This window comes from Athene cunicularia, assembly GCF_003259725.1.
Source record: "Athene cunicularia isolate RWA chromosome 18 unlocalized genomic scaffold, athCun1 chr18_part1, whole genome shotgun sequence".
Lineage (NCBI taxonomy): Eukaryota > Metazoa > Chordata > Aves > Strigiformes > Strigidae > Athene > Athene cunicularia.
The window spans coordinates 12,802,255-12,824,682 of NW_020799123.1; the positions used below are offsets into that span (position 1 = coordinate 12,802,255).

The 22,428-nt window shown below is 44.4% G+C and overlaps 1 protein-coding gene across 4 annotated transcripts in view; it reads right to left on the reverse strand.

The window, feature by feature from the left end:
• Positions 1 to 22,422, reverse strand: part of RPTOR (regulatory associated protein of MTOR complex 1) — a 150,558-nt gene extending 128,136 nt beyond the window's left edge. For all 4 annotated transcript variants that reach the window (XM_026860840.1, XM_026860838.1, XM_026860837.1 and 1 more), the window contains exons 1-3: positions 22,042 to 22,422; positions 8,565 to 8,667; positions 5,314 to 5,396 (exon numbers count right to left, since the gene is read on the reverse strand). In XM_026860840.1, the coding sequence (XP_026716641.1) occupies positions 5,314 to 5,396; positions 8,565 to 8,667; positions 22,042 to 22,203 (348 nt within the window). In that variant the 5' untranslated portion in view covers positions 22,204 to 22,422. The remainder of the gene's footprint in view (positions 1 to 5,313; positions 5,397 to 8,564; positions 8,668 to 22,041) is intronic.
• Positions 22,423 to 22,428: the final 6 nt, after the last annotated feature.

The following is a 22,428-nucleotide window of genomic DNA, read 5'->3' on the forward strand; positions in this document are numbered from 1 at the left end:
CTGTCCCAAACCTCTTTCTCTCAGCACATTCTCTTCCACCTCGTGATTGCACTTTCAAATCTCCCCTGTAACCACTTGCTTCTTATTCCTATATTGCACCATGCTGGAACATCTCCCGGCACGTTTAGCCCAGGCCCTACCACCATCTCTCTGTGCCCCCCCGCCTTGTTTCCATCAGCTTTATTTCAGACTGGGAGCTGTACAGCAGTGGTTTCCTTTTCATCTGTACAGCACCTGGCTCAACCAAACCCTCCTCCACAGCCAGGGCTCCTGGGCACTGCAAGAGTACAACTTTTTTTTTTTTTAAAAAAAAAGAAAGGAATCATTACCAAACCCCACCCAAGGGAGCCACAAACATCTGTTTTTTCAGAGGTCTCACAGCTCGCTGTGCGCAGACCACCACATGGCAAAGACTCTCATTAAAAGGGAGATTTAAGAAAACTTAAAACATTAATTTTCACTGAGACAAGGTCCCACTCCTCCAGTGTTAAGAATGCACTTCATCAGCAACGGAGGAATGTCAGTGCTCCGAGACAGCTTTCTTCCTGAGTAGAGGCGAGGCTACGAACAGCAGGTTTTGGCATTCCAGCAGCAGGACTGGGAAAGTTTCTGTCAGAGAATAAAGAACAGTACTGCACAAAGCACCTGGGGTAGGAGAGCCACTGGGATTCGTTTGGACTAGCAGAAAACACAGCAGAAGTGACAAAATTATCAAGCAAGGTGAGAGAAAGGAAGAAAAAAGTCCTGTGATTTTTCTGATCAGTTCAGAGTTAAAAAAAGAAAGTGGCCAAAAGCCACAGCCAACAAAAAGAAAAAAAACCCAACCTGTAATTTCATGCAAATTTAATAAGCATTGCTCCAGACTGCTCCGTACCAGATCCTGAATTATGTAAACTGAGCATCGTTCAACCTACAGTTCTGCCTTTGGCTGCACAGCCCCGTTCTCAAAGGCTCGCACACAGGAATGGAAGCGACGGAGCCTTCGCTGCCTAGGGAAGGCTAGGAGCCAAGTGCCGAGGTGTCCCTTGCGGAAAGGGGGGAGGAAAGGAGAGAAAGTCTGACACCCTTCTGAGGATGAAGCCAGTCATCACAGATCGACTCAGTCTCGTGGCGTTCTGTCCGATACCACGCACAGCGGTCATTTCACACGGGGTAACTGGTGCTTTCTGTACAAAAGCACCGTAGCTCAGCTCAGAGAACTCCAGCCAAGAGGCTGCAGGGAAAGACGCTCTCTCCAGCCAGCCCACAAGAAAGGACCAGCCCGCTGTGCGGGAGCAGGAGAAAGCTGGGTAACACCTTCATCCTCGCCACTGACCCCTCTGCTCCAGCTCTGCAGCGCATCGCAGCAAAGGCTCTGCTGAAAAATGGATGTAAACGGGGATTTCGTTACCCAGCAGAAACTTCTCTGCACATGAAAACCCCACCGGCTGCCGCCCGTCCACGAGCCGCGCGCTGCAGCCGCGCTTGGAATTCGCAGACGATTACTCCTGTTTTCAAAGAAAGCCTCTTGACTTTTAAACTAAGGCAAGTTCCTGCTTTTTGAACGACATAACGTGCAATGCTGCCAAGAAAACTAAATTTGCATCCAAACAACTGGGAAAAATATTTGCTCCCTACCGCCAGCACCAGCCAGCGAGCGCTCTCGCTGGTCACTTACTACGACGCTGCACCTATTCTGCAAAGGGCAATAAACGGAGACCAGAAGCAGAGAAATACCGTTTCAACGTGATCAATATCTAAATATTTTAAACACAGAGCATGCCGAGAAGCTCCAACAGAAGTCTGAAGTATTCTATCCCAGGCAACTCAAGTGCCGTAACGCAGCGGCAGCGCCCAAGGCTCCCCTTTCCCACGGTGTTCTGCCTGCCACCCGCCGCCACCCAGGCCCGGCGACCAGCAAGCCCCGGTGTCACTGGGCTCCGCCAGTCACACCAGTCCCCGGGGAGGCTTTTCCCCTCCAACCAGGCTGGGCATTACGGGGTCCTGTGCTCAGTCCCCGGAATGGAGCCGGTTTTCCAGATTACCCTCAGGTTTAACCCCTTCCATGCCCCGTGAAACTCTAAACCCACCACCCAAGGTGACATCAGAGAAGAGCTGTCTTTTTTTTTTCCCCCTTTCCACTTTTTCACTAACAGCTAAATTACCTTTGCACTGAGTCGCAAGCACTCTTACTCGTTCCGAAGATTCTTTACAAAGACAGATAAAGCCTGCAGCTCTGTCATCTCCTACTCTTCCCCCAGTAAAATTTTCGTTTGAGAATTGCAATGAAATGACTGAATATTGTTTAACTGCGCTATTTTTGCACATGAAACAACGGCTGAAGTGTTCTTTACTCCTGCAGCACACAAATTTATGTAGCTACACAACAATAAAGCAAAGTCTTAAATTTAATGAGAAGGAATACTTCAAGGAATGGCAAGCTGATAAATTATTTAGGAAGGGGTTCAATAAGACCTGGAAGGAAACATGCATCAGCTGTGCAGCCTGGGAGCTTCCAGAAACAAAGAATGTTCATGCTTACCCCTTCGAAAGCTTTTTCACCTAAGCTATTTGTGTTTAACAAAAAGGGGCATGTATGTGAACAACATCCATGGCTCTAAGCAGAAAAGGCTCGCCCTGGCAATGGTGTCAGGGGCTCGCCCATCCCTCCTTACCACGTGATCCAGTAGTGAGCACCATTTGTGCCTTCACAACAAGACAGTGACCCACAGGCATTTCCTGGTGTAAGGACCCACACTGACGGCCCCTAATATCTGCTCTTTCAGAACATTTTAATGATTTGGTCTTTTTTTTTCCAGAGTGCCTCGTTTTCCCCAAATTGTCTTCCTTCCCTCAATCCTTCAACCCTTCCAAAACACTGAGAAATAGACAAAACTGGATGTATTAGTATTTATATGAAAGGTCTAGGAAATTCAATAATGTTCCTATTGTTTTATTGCAGATGGCACATCAACTTCTCTTTATTACTGCAGAAAACTCAAGAGCCCTGTAGAGTGCAATAAACCGGTACGTGTTTAGCTTTGCAATGTTTCAAAGGGCTGTGATTTACTGTTAAGAACCAGGCACCTCGCACGCCAACATCTGAGCTCGGTAATTGCCTCATGTTTTGTGCAAACTCCACAAGGCAGCGTGAGGTCAGCCCACACAGGGTCCCCGCTGCCGCTAGATGCCTGTCCCTCATTCCTCGGTGCTACGGGCTCTGGTAATAAAGAGCAGAGAAAAAGGTTCGTTTTCACTTTTGCATCAAGATGTTTTATTCTCCCATTTGATTTCAGGCACCGTTTGAATTTTCTGCCAAATTCTTGGGCTGCAAAATTGAAAAAAAAAAAAAAAAAAAAGAATTGTCAATGTACCAAGAGGAAAAAATGCAAAAGTAAATTTTCTTAAGTATATACCATGTATGCTTCGAGACAAGTCCTTCTTGGATAAATACACTTACAAAACACTTCTGAAAAAAAAGCATACCCACAGACAATTATCCACAGATCTAGTAATGTAAACATTTCACCACCGCAACACATTCAGGTAATGCATTCAGCTTTCAGTGAAGGATAAACTCAGTTCTAGTCAATCAACCCTGAAAAAGGGGGCTGAAAAGTATCAAAGGCAAGAGGTAAAGAACGCGTATGAGCTGTATTTACATTCAAATTGCTCTGAACGTATTCCTATTGCCATCAAGTTCGAGTTAGAGGAGGGACTCTGAATGCACACAACCAGCTGCTTTTAACAACACACACGCCAACAACCCTTTTTTCAGTGAAAAATGTTCTCAGCAGTGTCTGGCAAAAGAACAGTTTGTGTTTACTACTGCAAAGACAATCTCAAAGCCACTTGTCCTTTATCTGAAGGTCTTAGTCCTTCATGAAGGAATGGAAGGCTTTGGGGGAAAAAAAATAACAAACCCCCCAAGTTATCTATCTCCCTGTAGGAACGGGGACATTCAGAAATTGTAGGTTCCAGACCCAAGCAAAACATCTGCAGTGAGAGCCTATCTCTACTGGTTTCATAAATTCTGAAGAAACAAATAAGTGAATGCAAGCCATCACAGTTTAAATAAAAAGACTGATGAAAAATACCTAAGGCACTGCTGACACAAAGGCCTTCTCAACCAGCTGTGCTATACACAAGATAGGAAAACACCAGTAACTTTTCCAACTGCACATCAAACTAACAGACACTACAAAGACACTCGGTAGATTATTTACACGTTAACTAAGGTAGTGAGCAATGTCAGAAACAGGAAATAGAGTCCTGGTGCTGACAAAAACACACATCATCATCATTATTATTACTACTGAAAATGATCTAAAAAGAAGAGGAAAAAACAATGTTTCCATAAAAAATGAAGACCAGGTTAGTATTCATACCACATCATAAGGAAAAAAAAAAAATTAAAGCAAATCTGCAAGTGAGTTCCTTCAGTGGAGTTACTATTTCTGATGGGTTATACATTACATGCTTTTAATGATAAATTTATGATTTAGTAGTCAATAGTCCAGGTACTTTGAAGAGGAACATTTTCACCCAAACTACCTAGAGCATACAGATAAGGACACGAACACACCACGGAGTATTAACAGTGAAGATGATTCTACGGATCGGTTTTTGCATCTGTTTGGAAAACGCTGCAGACTTCAAATTTCAATCTTTAGATCCTTCTGTGGTTTATTTACCGAGACACATGAAACTACAGACATTGAAACACCCAGAAGCAAAACACTTCCCCGACGTGAAGGGGATGTTACAAACCAGGAAATAAACAGTAACTTGCGTGCGTTATATATTTTATACGCGTTAGTTAGAATTAGCAGTTACCAAAGCTCTGAGACTACCTTTGACAACAAAGCCAAAGCCCTTCCTCAGCCGCTAACCGCACAACTTTCTTTGTTCCAAAGGGTACAAACAGTACTGACGGGTGCTGGGACAGAGTTTTGAACTAGCTAAGGCCAAAGATTTTTACAACAGAAGAAACTATAAACTCAGAATGAAAAACTTCAGAACGTCTCAAAAATACAATAAAGTCAGAGGAACCTAAATTTAGAAAAAAAAACCCAAACACACACTGCAGGGCTTTGTACTTCAAATGCCCCAGGTGTGATCGGAGAAAGCGCTAGGCAGGAGGGGCGGCAGGGAGAAGGCTGTCACGTCTGACAGCTTCCAAGAATTTATTCACGGTGACGGGCGAAGGGAGCAAGAAACGCTGCGGGACCACCGCGCCGCGCCGGACACATCCCCGCTCCCAGACTACGGGGAGGGTACCACAAAGGAGTGTCACAGCTGGGGCTGCGGAGGGGAAGCCCAAGGAATACTTACTCTTGGCTGCCAGTTTTCATACTGCTTCTGTAAATTCGCACCAATGGTTTCCAGAGCTTTTTGAGGACCCATCGACAGAGGATCTAGGAAATATAAGACTAATTAGTATTTTGGACCACAACTGAATCGCTCAGCTTAACTAAAGGCAGAAATCCTTTCCAATTCTACGTGCATTTAAACTTTTAGGTTCTCTGCATCATGTTTCTGTAAAATCCAGATCTACAACCTGGGAGACCAAAGTCTACATCAAAGCATGAACATCTCCCCCCCCTTTGCGGGGGAAAGAAGCCAAAAGCTTCCCACGCTTTCCCTCTCCACCGTTCTGCTTTCAAGAAAGATCAGTTAATGCTATTTTAATGCAGGTTCCTTTCATGCATTCAATTTCAAATTCATAAACATTACATTCTTCATGGAAGTTACTTGGGTGCAATACCCAGAAATTATCCCCGAATTCTTCGCTCAAGTACAAATTAAATGCCATTAAAGACAGTCAAATTTGGAAAATTTCTCTCACTAAGGTAATAAACACAATTTTGTTTTGAAAGACATGAGAGGCGTTACATTTGTTTCTTTTAATATCGAAAAAAAGGTTTCTAGAGAAGATAACGAAAAAAAATTAAATGGGTTAAATATTTGATGATAAACATTTTTTCTTGATGAATGCAAAAAATCCTGCTTCATTTACTTCCATTGCTTATTGCTTTAAAGATTATATGCCATTTGTAATTTTTAAGAAGTTAATTTTATCACTAGATAATTACCTCCATCCATACATACCAGTACAATCTCAGCTTATGCACTTTATTCAAAAACCACGGCCGTGTAATTGACACTACTAAAAAGTTTAAAAAAAAAAAATCCTAGAAGCTAATATTTTGCAATTTAATATGTTATTTTAGGAGCGTTCAACCAAATCAATGTTTACAAATATTCCATCTTGTCCTGCTAGAAACAAAATAATAAATAGGATGAAAGCAGGATTTTATGAGTTATTGTTCTTAAATGACTAATACAAACAAACACATTTTCGTGCACTCTCGCAGACAGATTTAAGGTAATGTGAGGAGAACACTTCCATTTTTCCAAACCAAACACAACCAGTAGTAAATCATCTGCTCGGACTTCCAGAAGCCTGCCTAGTGCCTTCGCTGAGCTGCAGCTGCAGGAGCCCCCCCGGGGCCGTCCCCAGGCCGAGGGAGCACCCGGTCCCCGGCGGACCCTGGGGTCCCCACGTCACGGACGCAGCGTTCAGGAAGGTCTCTAAGAGGCGGCGCCTGGCTGCTCACAACTGCAACAGCCCCCGTGCTATTTAAGGCGAGTTTTGAGTCAACACCCTTGAGATGTTGAGCAGTAAATCCCCCAAAAATATTCACACTGCATCCTAACAGCTTTCTTAGCTGATAAGCCATTAGCCACTGCTCAAATTAAGAAAGGAAACAAAGAGCACAAAGACTTCGGAGGTTTTTTTGAGTCCTTCAAAAGGACCAAACTGAACTTCAGAAACAGAAATTAAAAATACTTCATGTACGCTTTGAGAGCGGAGGAACACAGTTTGTGGACTCTGGAGTGCCTTCGGAGGAATCCGCATTATTAACAATACGCTTTGTACAGAAATAAAGTACGCTGGTGCCACTCCAAGAGGCAAACAATGGAAATACTTTCTTCTCCTAAAGACGGCTGGTGCCACCAGAGTCCCTAGGCGAGCTGCCAGCCCCGGGCGTCGCGGGCGCGTGGAAGGCTCCAAGGGCTGCGGGTGCCCAGGCCACCACCGCCCCGGTACCCGGCGCACCTCCAACGCTGCCAGGCTGACACTCCAGCAGAGATGTCACTAAGGCTCAATTCCGGAGAAAAACAAACCCCTTCGGATGTCCTAAGGGTCTATCGGGGAGGTGCAGGGGGAACCGCAGGCAGCTTTTGTCTGAGACTGCCATGGCCGTTTGCTACCCCAGCACACAAGCTGGCGACCCCAGCTCAGCTGTAAATAGCAGCACTTGCACCAAAATGATCTCCACGCTCCCTTGCACATCTGGCAAAGACGTCGTGTTTCCACAATACACACCATTAGCTTCTCTTGAGACCCGTGTATAGAAGAAAAAACGGCAGATATTTTTGCAATTACCTTTTTCAGAAATTTAAAGTTGGCTAGAAACGGAAATGAGTACTTCTGTATATACACACGCTAAAAATTTAATTAAAAAACTGCATTCAAAATTCTCTTTGTTGATGATAATCACTGATAACTTTATTTTAATGACTCTGCAATGCTCCTCATTCTCTCTACTTTCTACTCGTGTATCAATGAGGGATCAGAGCCGTTCTCTCCACTGAATAAATGTATTTTAGTGCGTGCTCATGGCTTTTTAACTGCTTTAAAGTCATCAGCATTTTCAGGTTAAAAAAACCCGAGATGCTATGACTCATAAAGCAGGTAAGGCAAGGTTAGAAATGAGATGTTCTGAAAGTTTTTAAAGAAATTCAGTTTGTGCAATGACTAATTTGCTTCTGCAGCCTATCATAAACCCCAGACTTTAGGATTAGTGCTCTGCATGTTACTCACTGAAAACTGAACATTTGTCATTCCCAGATTAAAAAAAAAAAAAATCTCTCTTAGAAAGCTTTCTTACACCAGGCAATCACTTCTAATATTACTTCAGATTTGTCTCATCTTGATAATCAGATGATCCCCAAAACCAAGGGAACTTTGTGTTTCTTAACAAAAAAATAGGAATTTAGTCCAACACTGCATCAAAGTAGCAACCCCAGGTGTTGGAACTGCTGGCAAGACGTCCTTGGGAATAATTCCAGGTCTTCTGAATTCATGATCCCAATTAAAATAGCCCCAGAGCAGTCACCTCAACATGCAGCACAGTCCATGCATTTTACAGGAACTTCTTTCTATATTGTATGAGGCCGGGTAATTTTAAACCTTTGCAGATCACAGGACTAAAAAAGTAACTGCTGAGAGATTTCCTTAGATATTTATAAATCTACACCAATTAGAAGAACACTAAGTAGCTAATTAAAGGCTTTTTTTTGCTCCATGCTCTCTCATTTTAGAACAAAGCAGGAAAGACTACCTACGGCAGCGGTTACTGCTGGACTCTTCACTCATACAGAGTGAAATCAGAGGCCAGATTTCCTTTTGTTCACCTTAAAGTCCAGGAAATAACACCACTATGAGATTATTACACATGCTATAACTCGGTAGTTATAATGGAGTTAGCTGGAGCTCGGAAGTTCTCCAGACTTACCGATCCAACACTCCAGCCGGGCACAGGGAGTTGTTTTCACCACATCAGGAGGGTCCACGCCGACATTCAGGCACAAGACTAAGGCAACACTGACGGTCTTCATCTGCAAAGACAGACGGTAAAAGGCTTACTTCGTGTAGAAACAAAATCAGTTTTCACTTGTGTTGAAATTTTACCACTACTGTTGACTTTTGAAGGGTTTCAACAAACCTTTGTTATCTGCTCTTTAAGGTGGACTATTTTAAGCAAGGCATGACTGATTAATTCTTTTTCTTTTTTTTTTTTTAAATAGAACAGTAAAAATAGTAACATAAAGTCGGAGTATTATTATTTCCAGAGCCCATTCTTCTTTTACACAGCATGGAAATGGATATCAGTGGACTTCTTGTTACTCATCTTTAATTAGTCGCCGTCCAACTGAAATACATTATTAAAACATGAGAATGTGCTATTCAGGGTCCGTGATCAATATCATTATATACTATGGCCTCTCTGATATTAAAACTAAAAGCATTACGAGGGAAAAACACCCAAGTGACCGACTAAACCACAACAAAATATTTAGTCCGTTTTGTTTGTTTTCTTCACAGGTCAGTGATCCTGGATAACCTTATTTTCAGAGAAATCTTCACTTGTTTCCTTCCCAGCCCAGCAGCATACCCCGACCACCGAAAATCCAAACCCATCGATACCTTACCTGGGACCCAAAAGCTGCACTAAACCCAGGACTAAGTGCTATGGCCAGTTCAAAATACTGCTTGAAAAACTGTTATTTCACATCTTGATGCTCTTTTCTCAACTCTCTCATCCCAAAATCTAAACCAGAGAAGGAAAACAAGTAACGTGGCTCACAGGACTTCCAGCAAGCGTTCAGCACTCCCTTGCTTGTCTGAAGCGAGGCCACCCACATCTCCACTTCCCCAGGGTGCTCAGTACAATTCAGAATAGCAGGCAAAACAAACCAAAAAAAAAAAAATTATAAAAAAAATTAAAAATCCAAACTTCACACTTACAGAAGAAGCTAGAGCCACACAAATACATAATTCATAAAGAAATTAGAAACTGAAGCAGAGAGACACTATTTACACCAAGAAGGGGGGGAGAGGCTCTACAGCAGGGCAGATCACCCCCATGTCTATGCTGGGGAACCCAGTGTAAAAAATTAGCATGAAATCTTGTTAATGGCTTCATCCCAAACTGTGTTCTTGCTAACAAAACCCTGCAATCCCGTAGGAGTTCCTCACCCCCATGAGCTAACAAGGAGTAAGCAGCACTTTCCAGAACACAGATAAAGCCAAGTCTGAGCGGGGGTGCCCTCACGGCGGCCCCCAAGGGCTCCCCCAAAGGCTCCCCCAAGGGCTGGGGGAAGGCGTCACTGCTAAAGGTTAGCACTGAGTACACACGCACAAGGATACTTTTACTACGTGATGTTCTTAACTTTGATGAAGTGTGGTTACCGGCAAGCTGTGAGATCAGCCTGGTCCTCCAAAGCCGAGCAGCAGGGTAGCCCCAAGGTACGCCAAGACCCGGCTGCCCACAGCCCGGCCCGGGGGTCCCGGCAGAGAGACGCTGTGCTGAGAGCCAGCCCGACTCCTTCCTCCCCCTTGGAAGCCTTTTCAATCCTCCTCCGGCTCTATCTGATTCTCTTCCGCTTTCATCTCTCTTTTCCCCTCACTTTCCTTCACTTATTTTGTCAACACCAAACTGCTACCCTCAAAAATAAATTGTTCCAGCAACTGTTGACTCTTTTCACGTTGCTTGCACACATCTTACCCTTCCCTCTCTTTTTTTTTTTTTTTCCTTTGTTTAGAAAATAATTTTCATCCGACACAGGGCAACTGCTGCCCTGGTTTTACAGAACCCAGCACAAAGATCTCACTGGTGGGTCACTACAATTAAGACTCCAAGAAAAAAACATCCCACAATAGCTGCAAGAACCCCCAAAGATATTTACGAATGTAACAGACACACACACCATTTTTTAACTGGGTGCACTTCTTCTGAACAAATTACTTCAACATCCAAGTACTGACTGATTTACCTCCTGATCTAGACCAAGGACTGAGAATCCCTGACCCCCACAAAACCACACGAGTCCTTCCCCCGCTGCACTAGCGTTATTTTCAAGGCACAGATACATTATCTTCAAGGTAACAAAATAATAGCCAGCTCTAGTAAAAGGAAAAATAATTCCAAAACTTTTAATTTTTCAATTACCTCAGTAAAAAAAAAAAAATAAAATTGCGTGTTATAAAAACGGCCTGATTCTTAAAACGATCAGAGACAGCCTGGCAGCTCCGTGCACCTTCAGTCACCCGCAGATCAGCTCCCACACGATGCAGGCTGCCGTGCCCGTGCGGCAGTGGGTGAAAATAGTTCCCTTTAGTCTTAAAACCGAAGGGACAGGCTTTCCACCCAGTAACACCGGTGTCTGGCACCCGATAACCTCGGTGCTTTATTCTTCCTCAGCGAGGGCACCTGGCTTTCTTCCCACTCCCCTATTTCATGCACGGTATCGACTACTGCGCCAATGAAAACATCGTGTTACTTCGATATTGCCATAAATACTTGTTACAACATGCAATTTGAAACCTTTCTATTCCTTTTGGATAAGATTAAGATCAGGAAATAACTTCGTTTAGAATGCAACACCCTTCAAGACTATTATTTAGAGTCATCTTTTCCTACCTGCCCTTTCCCAAAAGCCATCAATACGTTGAAAACAGTAAGAGGCTCACAGTTCCCGTTGAGACTTTTGGCTTGACCCACCCGCGCACTAGGCAAAGGTAAGAGATGAATCACATTTAACTAAAGCTCTTAAACAGGTAACCCTGTTGTACCAAGCAGCACAGAGATACTATGCACATTCGTTGAGAATTTTAGTGCTCAGCAGTATGGTTGAGTAGGAAGAAGGAAAAAAAAAAAAAATACCCACCCAAAAAAATCTGACCATTACAGACCTACTTGCATGGGCTGAGCTCTGACCTGCACTCGAGGACACCTTTTCGGTCTGCTGCACCCTTTGCCGGGTGACACAGCCCCAGACGAAACGTGGCGCTGCAGGGCGTTAAAGAGCACAAACATCCCCAGAAGGAAGCACACGCTGGCAAAGGCGCGCTAAAAACCCGGAGAGAAACAACGAAAACTACAGGACAAAATAACTTATTAGAAGTGGAAACGCACAAATCATTCCTGCCAAACAATCTTTTCTGTCTCGTTTATTTAGTGTTTCCCGTTTGTGGTCTGACTTATTTTTCAATATTTTTACTAGTAATGTCTGATCTGTGACTTACGCTGAAGAGGCTGATATTTATTTGCTATTCCCAAGTTCGGTGTTTTAAATAAGCATTTCTCCTTGAAAACAGACAGCAAACCAGTGATGAAAAGTAAGAGTCTGATCCCAAAGACAAATGGGGTTATTTCCCCTCTGCCTGCCTCCCCACAAAGGCGGTAAAGTATTATACTTCACAACTATTTGTTCTGCTAATAAAGAGCACATCTTCAGTAAGAATTACAGCTCTCCATACTCCCCTCCGACTCCTACTCAGCATCCATCTATGATGCTGAATCATTACAGATCAAAAGAAAACCTGAGCCCAAGAAACTGAATAATGCTTTTTGTATTTCTAAACTCTTTTGGAATCTACCACCAGAAACTTCGTCGCACATTTAAAGCTTCTTAATACAAGAAGTACTAGGACACTCTCATCTGTCATTAAGACAGTGGGAATTTTCTTTCCCACATTTCAAGAACACATCCACCAGAACACATTTCGATGTATTTTTGTGAGAATTAAAAAAAAACGAAGCATAAGAATGTTTGGCAAGCTTCTAGGAAAACCAATATCCAAAATGCTTTCTCAGCAAAGGCTCAAGATCAAAACCATAGAAGCTCTTACTGTGGGCTCTTCGCTATACAGTGTAATTTGTATTAAAAAAAAATAAAAAAGATACAATTCACAATTTTTGTGCTGCATTCAATTTAAAGTAATTTAATAACTCTGGGTCAGAACTTGCAATACTTAAATTGCAAAATCCACTCAGTCAGAAAGCTCTTCCTGAGCAGTAACAGTGAATTTAAACCCCGAGCCCATCAGAAATGGGAACAGGCGAACAGAGGTCAGTCTGTCTGTCCGGAAGAGAAGATGCTTATTAAAGCCTCTGACACTGAAATTTACCTGTTAAACCTCGGAGAACTTGGAAAATATTTTTAATTCGCCTCTTCCTTTTGAGGCAAAACAGCTGAGAGAGAGAAACATCATCCAAAGGTACACACCAGCATTAGTGCAATTTCTGCAGTTCTCCTCAGCTAGAAGAAAGATTACGTTATCTTCATGAGAACGGTTTTGACTGAAAACTTGAAGTTCCACCATCACAGGGAGCCCAACTTGTCCTCCTGTAGCAGTCCTGAAAGGATTCCAGCCCAGCCTGTAACCGAGATAGCCCATTCCATCAGCTGCTAAAGATCTGTTAAAGGCTGAGGAAGAATGGGGTTAGCAACCGGGGAAAAAAAAGAGTCACAGAGCTGGTCTATCTCCTAATTCGAATAATACCAAGGACAAGTCAGTCAGTCAATTTATGAGAAATCTTGCATTTTGGGGTAAGACCCTCACCTAACATTTTAGAACGGATCTTTTAAAACCCATAAATACTTTATTTCTACACTGAAATTTTCAACCTGAAAAATTTCTGTCTAAACATTACACAGATGAACGCTCAACCATTATAAACCTGCCTGGTTTTACGCCAATAAGTTAAAATTGCTCTGCGAGTTAACACAAACACAAGATTAAATCAGCATTAAACATAAAATATATGCTGCTACATTATTTTCCAGAGCTGAGGGTGAACTTAACAGCATTAAATACAAACACTGGGACAGATTTCCAGACTGAGAAATCCTCATATCCGTCTCATTTGGGAATCTTCGCCGGCCCGCAGGCTCAGTTCTGCTTGCTTGTTCAGAAAATTCATTCCCTTCCTAAAGACTTTTTTGGGACGTTTTGCTTTACGTACATTTGCATGGATTTAGTACAAGCCTCTCAACCAAAAGGCAAAGCCAGCTTGGTGTTCCAGCAGCAGCTCTCAAACGTTACCAGTTCATGCCATTAAACACTTCCATGAGGAGTTCTGTGAACACCCACCCGTAACGGCAGCACTGAGCAAGACAAAACACTGTCCTCCCCTTGGAGTTTCGGTTACGGGTCACTCTGCAACGCCCAGAAAAAAAATCACGGTTTCTCTTGCCCAAGCCTCACGGAAGCTTTTATACATCGCACCCACAGCCGGCAGGCTTTCTCACAACAAGGTGGCCTCGCGCAGCAACCGGCGTGTTGAGCTGGAGTGGGGCTCTTCTGGGGGGGCAGGATTCACGGCAGAGCAGCCACGGCAGGAGACGGGCACCTGGAGCTCCTGCGGCTTCCCACGTCAGGCTCCCAGCTAAGAGGTGACAAGTGGCAGCACAGGCATCACTGTTCTCACAGCACAGGCATCGCTCCCAGGGCTCGGGCGCACAACGCACCGCTGAGGAACGCCAGGCTGCAAATCAGCTGGTGAAAAGGCTGGAAATTTTGAACAGGAAAACAAAAGTTTTGCCCTTCCTGGTCCACCTGATCACACAACTGCACACAAAAGGTCTCGGAAGGGAGGGACGGACAGAAGGTATCCCACGCCGACGTGACGATGGCAGGAGGAACACAGACCCCTGCTGCAGAAGGGGGGTGTCTGAGCCCTGCCCGTGGAGCAGCCGCACCTCTGAGCCCTAATCTGGTACCCTCCTACACTCCCTCCGCACCACACTGTGCCAGATGATTGAGAATCAAGCGTTACTCTTTTTTTAATGGATCCTCCCTTTAGCAGGCCAAACGCCAAAAGCAGAGAGATGTGCCAGTCCTCTTCAGCTCACCTGTAATGTTTTTGCCAGGGAAAACATCTAAAAAGGAAGAACTTCCAGTTTCAAGAAAGTTTTTTAATATGAAGTTTAAGAGAAATAAATTGCAATGAAAAAAAAAATAAATCTCCGTGTGCTTCTCCACAGTGATAAAAATAGCAGAACGCAAAGAAACACTTCAAGTGACCATTAATAATTCAACACCTCTGCAGGTAGTCTTCAGCCATCTGTAGCCCAAAAGGTCGGTTCTCGCTGTGACTGTGGTGACAGCACACACTAGATTCCTAGATCAACTCCTCCTTAGTCTTTGTTTTCCTTCCCTAACCTCTGTATTCTGCACTAACACTATCAATTTACTTCAGAGGTTTGCGATGCCCAAGACGTTTGTTTACCCGGTGAACGCAGCTACTACACAAAGCTCAGGAGCAGTCAGTAACGCCAACACAGCTCCTCCTACAACGGACTTGTAACTGCTGGCTGCACTATGTGCTCGATAAGCACTGCTTACTCCTGCAGGTGGATGGCTACTGCCAGTCGACACCCAAGATACACGTATACCCTTCCTACTCACGCGCCCTGAGAACAGCGTGCATCCTCCGTGTCTGACAGGGAACAACACCGACTGACACCCACGGCCCGGCGACCTCGGCGGCCCTCAGAGATCAAAGGGACCTGTGCACGACGGAACTGCTCTTAGGGTTAAAAACTACAAATTAAGCAGGCTCTGCCATGGCAAGGCGTCGAAATATTGCCTTTAAACCACTGCTCAGATACATATAACCAAAACGGCGCTTTCTCGTCCCTGCCAATCTTTTCCTTAAAATAATGAAAAAGAATAGGAGGCAAAGGTTTTACTTCCATGATCTTTCCTTTCTTTATACAACATGCAAAAAGAATCGACAAGAGACATTTTCTGGATGTTATTCCTCATTTGATCTGTGACAACGGCTTCCCTTCTCAGCCCAGCACAAGTCTCTATCGGCTCTGCATTCCGTACGCTCCTTCTCATCCTGCCTCCTCTTTCCCCTCCCGTCCAGCACCATCTTTAAAAAGCTGTCCATCTCCGCCTGCACCGACTTACTTCCTCATCTTCAGATCTTCCTTACAAACTGTTATTTCACATTATTCCTGGAAGACATTTTTCGGTCTTTAACAAGTCAATACCATATTCTGCACGACATATATTTGATCAGGAATCGCACTGTCCCCTTTCAGCGGAGTCCCTGAGCTACAGCCAACTTCACTAAAATAAAACAACGTTTTGAGAAGTTTCCTGAGCTTACAGGAGCAAACGGGAAAAAGCAATAAGGATGAGATCAAGTCCATCATTTCAGCTGAAGCGTCGGGAACGTAAAGATGAAGATGTCTGGTTGCATTTCAGAGCCATACGGTACAAAACACCGTCACTCTGTTTAATAAGGCCCAACTGTCTGATCAAGGGCTTGAAATTTCTCACTGCTGATGTGCCATGGGGAGAAAGGAAGAATCCCCGAGGGAAGTCAGTCAGGCTTCCCGGAGCGAGCCAGGCTGCAGGCTGCGCCCCTTCCCGAGGCTCTGTCAGACTCCAGGGAAGCCAAGCAGGGCAGAGGCAGGCGTGCAGAGCTCCACCCTGACAACCGGCCGCGCAGAGCGGGCTGGAGCGACCCGAACCAGCCCTTCCACCACCGACTGCCTCGCACACCTGAGCACTGCTCCTCTCCCCCGGCCACTGCCGCGCAGCCCCGACCCCACAAAAGCTCCCCCGGCTCTCGGCCAGCCTGCCACAACACAGCAAGAGTGGGGGAATAAATACAAATACAGGAGTAAAACCCCCGCTGAGGGTGTCGCTGGTAGAACCACTGGGACTAAAGGATACACAGGAATTCTTCAGGCCCCGAGCCTCTCTGTCCCCTATTGCATCCCACATCACCGCTTTGTATTAAAGATTGCCACTGACACAAATCTGGTTTTGTCAAGTATTTCACGAGATAATTTATCTAAAGTACATTCTCTATAGGAGAGCAGAAGAGCAAAACAAACATCTTGAGTTTATCAAATTTACTTAGAAATGCCAGTTAAAGCTATGAGAGACGGCGAACAATCGATAACCTCCCTCAGTCATCCCCTGCCCCACTATGCTGACAGTCACCTTTGGAAACGTTCAAGGGTGGAAGATGAGCACAGCAGCAAGCCAATTAAAACATCTCAGAGAGAAAAACACCAGAAAACCCTCCAAACTTCCCGGAAAAACCTACGTAACCCGTGGAGACAAAATGAAAATTCAACTCCAAGGAAGCCTGTTGCCCTTGAATCTCTCTCCCAACACAAAGGCAGAGAGGAAAAAAGGTAAGAGCCAGAGAAGCGTTAACAAAGCAGTTCTAAAATGTTCGCATAACCTTCAGCCTCGCAACGATTGAAACACAGACAATGCCAAAATAAAGTAGTGGCAGTTGTCAGCAGAACAGATGTTTCACAGTTTTTGCCACAAGAGCTTCATGCGAAGCAGCCCGCTACCATCTGGCCATTTACTGCTGCACTAGGGTGCTACCAATGTTTATTAACATTTGCCACACTTGAGAAATTAAAGGAAAAGCCTCATGCAGTGATACATATTTTTAATTAAAGCACGCAATTTGCAAGAATAGTCCAGCGCTTACGGAAATGGAAAAAACCAGACACCTGGAAAGATAATCTGCTATTCACAGGCCTTTCCAATTTCTACAGACGTGCTGGGGGGCAGGAGGGTAACGAGCCACTACAATGTATATGTTGATTTAAAGTAGCAATAATTGCCTAACTCCTCTCCAAATACCATATGCTCAGTAGCACAGCAACACCAGCCTCCAAGCCTGCCCCAGTCTCCAAGACAAAAAAAGCAGCACGTTATATATAAATGAGTGTTCTCTCGCCACATTTTCTTGAATGGAGGAACACAGACACAGTTATTTTCTGTCGTTCCATTCGCCGAGTTGAAGATTTCGGTGTTTTGTTTCCTACTGGCGTATAAAGGTAAGCTCTTTTTCTTTTAAAATACGCGACTAGTTGTACTCCTCTGAGCTGTTAATCAAAGTCCCCTCCCTGCTTAGACATAAAAACGTGTGTAGATAGAGGTGGTTACAGCACAAGCTTCCCAACTCCATCCAATCAATACACACCCACCTTAATTCCAAATGACCTAGGTAAGAGGAGATATAAATCTATAACTCAGATGACAGTGCTCATTACTTACAGCAGGGGGTTCAGTTTGGGCAGAGGCCAGGTTTTTCGTTTTGTTTTTAAAGATATCTGTAAACCAGCAGGTGCCCTGTGCTACCACTCGATTCCCACACCTCACCAGACAGCAATTGCCACTTTTAGTAACTCCTGAACTAAAATGGATTTCAACCACTGACCTAGAGGAGAGATTCACGCCATCACCAGTTCTCAGCGCTCCAAGCCAGGCTCCCTAAGAGTTTATCTTCATACCAGGGGAAGAACGGAAACTACAGATCACTTGGGTTAGATCCCAGGCTACTTACTACTGGGTTACGCGTTTCCTCACGATGGACACAGTCGACCGTCTGATAGCAAACAGAAACCAAACACGTAAGATGGAGTAAGTCAAACTGAAGAGAAAGCTGCTGCCAAAACAGCACCTCCCACCCTCTCACCCCGAGGATTCCTGCTGCCTCATTTCAGCTCACAAGAAACACACTGAACCAGACTTAGGAGAGGGGGGAGCTGAGCCCCCAGCGCTCTGGGAGCCAGCAGTACCCACGGCACGTCCCTCACAAGGGTCCCTGGAAGCACCTCGGATCGAAACAACTCCTTCAAACTGACACGATGCACACGAACTCCCAATACCACGATCCTTCAGGAACTTCCTCTGACACGTGAAGCGTTTCCCACGCAGGCAGGTAAACTCGGCTTGTCTGAATTAAGCAGGTTCGTACGCAGCCCTGCTTTAATCTAAATTTCCATAGAAACCTAACTGTGTATTCCTCTTCTCATAAAAACAGGATTTAATTCTCACTCAGCAAGTTACGAAGGAGCAGGGAAAAAAAAAAAAGTTAAACTATTACAATCAGCTTTCTTGCTCTCTGCTTATTTGAGAAATCAATATAACTACGCACATCTTAATTTAAATATTCTGAATTCAGTAGCAACTTGTCACTAAAACTTAGTGTATTTGAAATCTTCTCATTTAAATCAAGTTTCATGGTTTGCTTGCTACTGAGGCTGTGAGATTTAATTCAATACACAAAGCATAATTCCAACCCTCTTGCGTTAAAAATATTCTTTAAATAAATAATAGATCAAAGCAGTGTCACTTTGGAGGCATATGTAGTCCACGGAAGCAGGAGACAAAGGATTAAATGCTTTGAGAGCAGTGCTTTTGGATGGAAGGCGGGGGAACACACAGCAAGTGAACGTTCAGTTATTTTATCTAGATTCACTACTCATTTCTTATTTGATTCTTCCCTCTTATTAGAGTTCTGCCTTCTAAAATCCCTTTAAATTGGCATAAACTCTGGTTTTTACAGCAATGAAGCAAGATGAAAAAAAAAGTCATTCCATTCCCAAATCTTAGTCAATCATTTCCTGTAACTACAGTAAAGCTAAGATCTCTGTAGGACTACTCAAGATGCTGAATAAGGGCAAAAGCTGCCACTGCCTGTGTTTTTTCATGATTCACAGTGAAAAAATGCTACAAATTTACCTGCAACTCAGGCAGATAGAGACTTGTTTTGGTTAACCTTTGAGAATTTCTTGATTTAGCGATAGGCGGGTGTGTTTAAAGACAGCTAATGCATCCCATCCGAGGCTCTGATACTTTATCAGATTCAAAATGATGGAATCCTCTCCACACTCTCTACTCACACCAAGAGGTACGTCCCCTCCAGCCCTTAGGAAAATCTTTCGGTAGCATCTTGAAGATAAGAGCACACCTGAAGTCAATCAGAACCTGGCTTTTGGAAAGAAAGAGGCAAGAGACAAGAAAACGAAGGTACAGGAAATCGGGGAACGCAACAGAGACTGGAGGGCAGGGACTGTGGTGCGTTAATCTGATGAGCAGCTACCGACAGCACCAGAGGCCCCAGACAAGCACGGCTGCAACACAAAATTCCGATCACTGGGGAATGACGCTCCAAAGCGAGAAAAAAGAAAGAGAACAAACTTTCTGAGGACAGCTAAAACAACATGATGAGAGGAATAATTAAATTATAATGTCAGAGAGCGTGTAACAAAACCGTACAGTGAAATCGGAAAAAGAGAAAAAAATGGGGGGGGGGGAAATCAACACGAGGTCAGTTTACTTCCTGGCAGTAAAGGCTGACAGATCACTGCACATCTTCCCTCACACTATTAGGCCAAAATGTTTCATAATAAAAACCCCACAAATCTCAAATTCCTGCCATTTTATTAAGGTGATTGGTTTCCTGGACAAACCCATTACCCTCCAACTCCCATTTTCAGCTGGTCTAGCAAGCTAGCTGATGTAACACAAGGTCAAACCAGATTATATGATTTTATCAACCGGTTTGCGGGATTAACCCAATTTGAGTTGGCTAGGGGGAAAATATTTCACAAATATCATTTTCCAGACAGAATTCTAAACACCCCAGCTCCAGACCCCTTCCTTCACTGTCTGAACTCCTGCTAAGTTTGTAACAGCACGTTAAATGCTAAGAAGATACCCAGTGATAGCTAAAAACTTAAATAAAATACAAGACATGAAAAATAACTGTTAATACTTAAAAGTAATGAGACTGAACATTCCCAAATCAGCTTCTCTTCCTCTCCCAGATGTCTTTATGTGCTTTCTACATATTCCTATGACCCTGTTCTTAAGCAAAAGCTATACACAACAGCAAGTTTGTCCAAACAATACCTGATAAAGCTGTCCAGACACAAGTGACATGTGAGCAGCACCACTTATCCTGATACAAAAACTTATTTGATTTAAGCTGACGGTGAAAACAGAAGAACTAAACAGAAAATTTCAGATTTTCCCTCATGTTCTTCATTTAAAAAAATAAGGCTCAGTATCTCAGAGAAGGATTCGGGGCATGATTTCGCTGAGCTCATTCACAGCCAGCAGCAGCTATTTTGTGAAAAGTGCATCGTTCACAGCACAGAGGACTCCCAGAAGAAGAAACTACAACTCCACAGGAGTAAGGACGGTAGAAACTGGGCTGCAAGAATCACTGCAATCACTGCTCTCGTCTTCATTGAGAAGATTCTCTTTGGCTGTAACACGCATATGAAACATTTAACAACAAATACGGAGAAGACAGCTGATTACTAGCACTTTACTCATGCTTATGCTGCACAACCTATTGATTATCTTGATCAAGTCAATGTCATTCCTAATTTAGAAAAAAACAACTTTGCAGATCAGGAAATAAGCAAACAGGAAGCTTCACAGGAAGGCAGAGGGATCACTAAAATAGACAAGCAAGCTCATCACACCTCCACAGTCTACGAGAGAAAAATCTCTTCCTTGCCAAAACCCTTTAAAGATGACATACCACAAAACTTTGTGTTCTGTGGCTCATTTAAATTACATTAAAAAAAACCAACCCAAAACTCAATTCAATCCATTAACGATCTGCCAAGTCAAATTTTCAGTACACAGTTCCACTCAGTCAAACGATGCTGGTTCAGGCAGAGCCTTCCCCAGAACTTCTGAGCGCTGTAACCGCTCAGGTGAACAACCCTCCAGGAACACTCAGCCACAATACAGCGTCCTCGTGCCTGGTCATAACACCTCTGGAAAGAAACTACAGGATGGAGTTTCAACAGCAGTTCCCAAGAGTATTGCAAGAGGGATCCGAAGCGAAACAAAAAGTTGGTCATACATGTTCATAAACACAAAGTTACGGGTAAAACAACTTTGAGATCTAGGGAATCCTGTAACCCAAAGCAGATTCCAAGCACAGAAAGAGTTTGTTTGCTTTTCACTTAAAATATTTAAGCTGGGACATAGACACAACACAGGATTCAAGACCCCCCGGCAAGGATCTTTCTTTGAGGCGCTTAGCTTTGTCAATTTAACGCGCAAAAAATCTTCAAACACAGAGAAGCACTTTGCTTTAATCCAGTAAGTGCTTCATTTATTAAGTATTTCCTGCCTCAGAAATCACGTAATCTCTGTTTCCACACACACAAAGAATGCCTTAATTTCATATTCCACATAACACGCTGGTGGCAAGCTTCAAAACCACAAAGCTTCCGTACATCTTCACCACTAGACAACTGTAATGACTGCACTCACTGCACCTGGTGCTCGCATCATTGACCTGCGGATCCAGAGAGCTTTAAGATCTCAGTTTTACTGCCTTTCCTGAAGAACACCAAGTACCCAAATTTCATTTAGAGATCTTAAGCAAGGGAGATACTCAAAGAGCGTGTTACCATGAGCTTGGAACTAGCACTTCTGACCCATCTGCACGTTTGCTTCCCCTAACGCCATACACCAGGCACAGGAGCTCTGGGATCACTCAGCATTCTGTCTGGGAACAGGCTGTGCTGGAGGCCCAGCAGCCCGCTGAGCGCCCACTGCGCCCTCTTCACCACCTGCCCCCCCACTCCTCCTCCAAACCCCATCCCGCCCGTGAGCATTACCCGGTCCTTCATCCTCCAGCTCTGAGCCAAGGACTTGGAGCCTTCGATCTTCTCGCAGTGCCTTTTCTTCATAAAGGCCAGGGGCAAGTTCCAGTCAGTCAGGTCAGACTCATCCTCCTCCCCAAGCCCCAGAAGAGGCGACTGCAGCATCTCAGACTCCATCAGAGGGGAAGTGCCGGGCAACAAGTGAGCAGCAATCTCCAGGCCAGCAGGCTGCGGGGGCCGAGGGATCCCTCCGGCGGGCGGAGGCGCGGACGCGGGCTGGCGCGGGGGAGGACGGGGCAAGGGCAGAGGGAGGCTCCGCTCCCAGGTGTGCAGGTAAGGACGAGCCCGGGGGAAGCAGCGCCTTCCACCCGGCGACTCGCCGCCGCCGCCCGCAGACAGCAG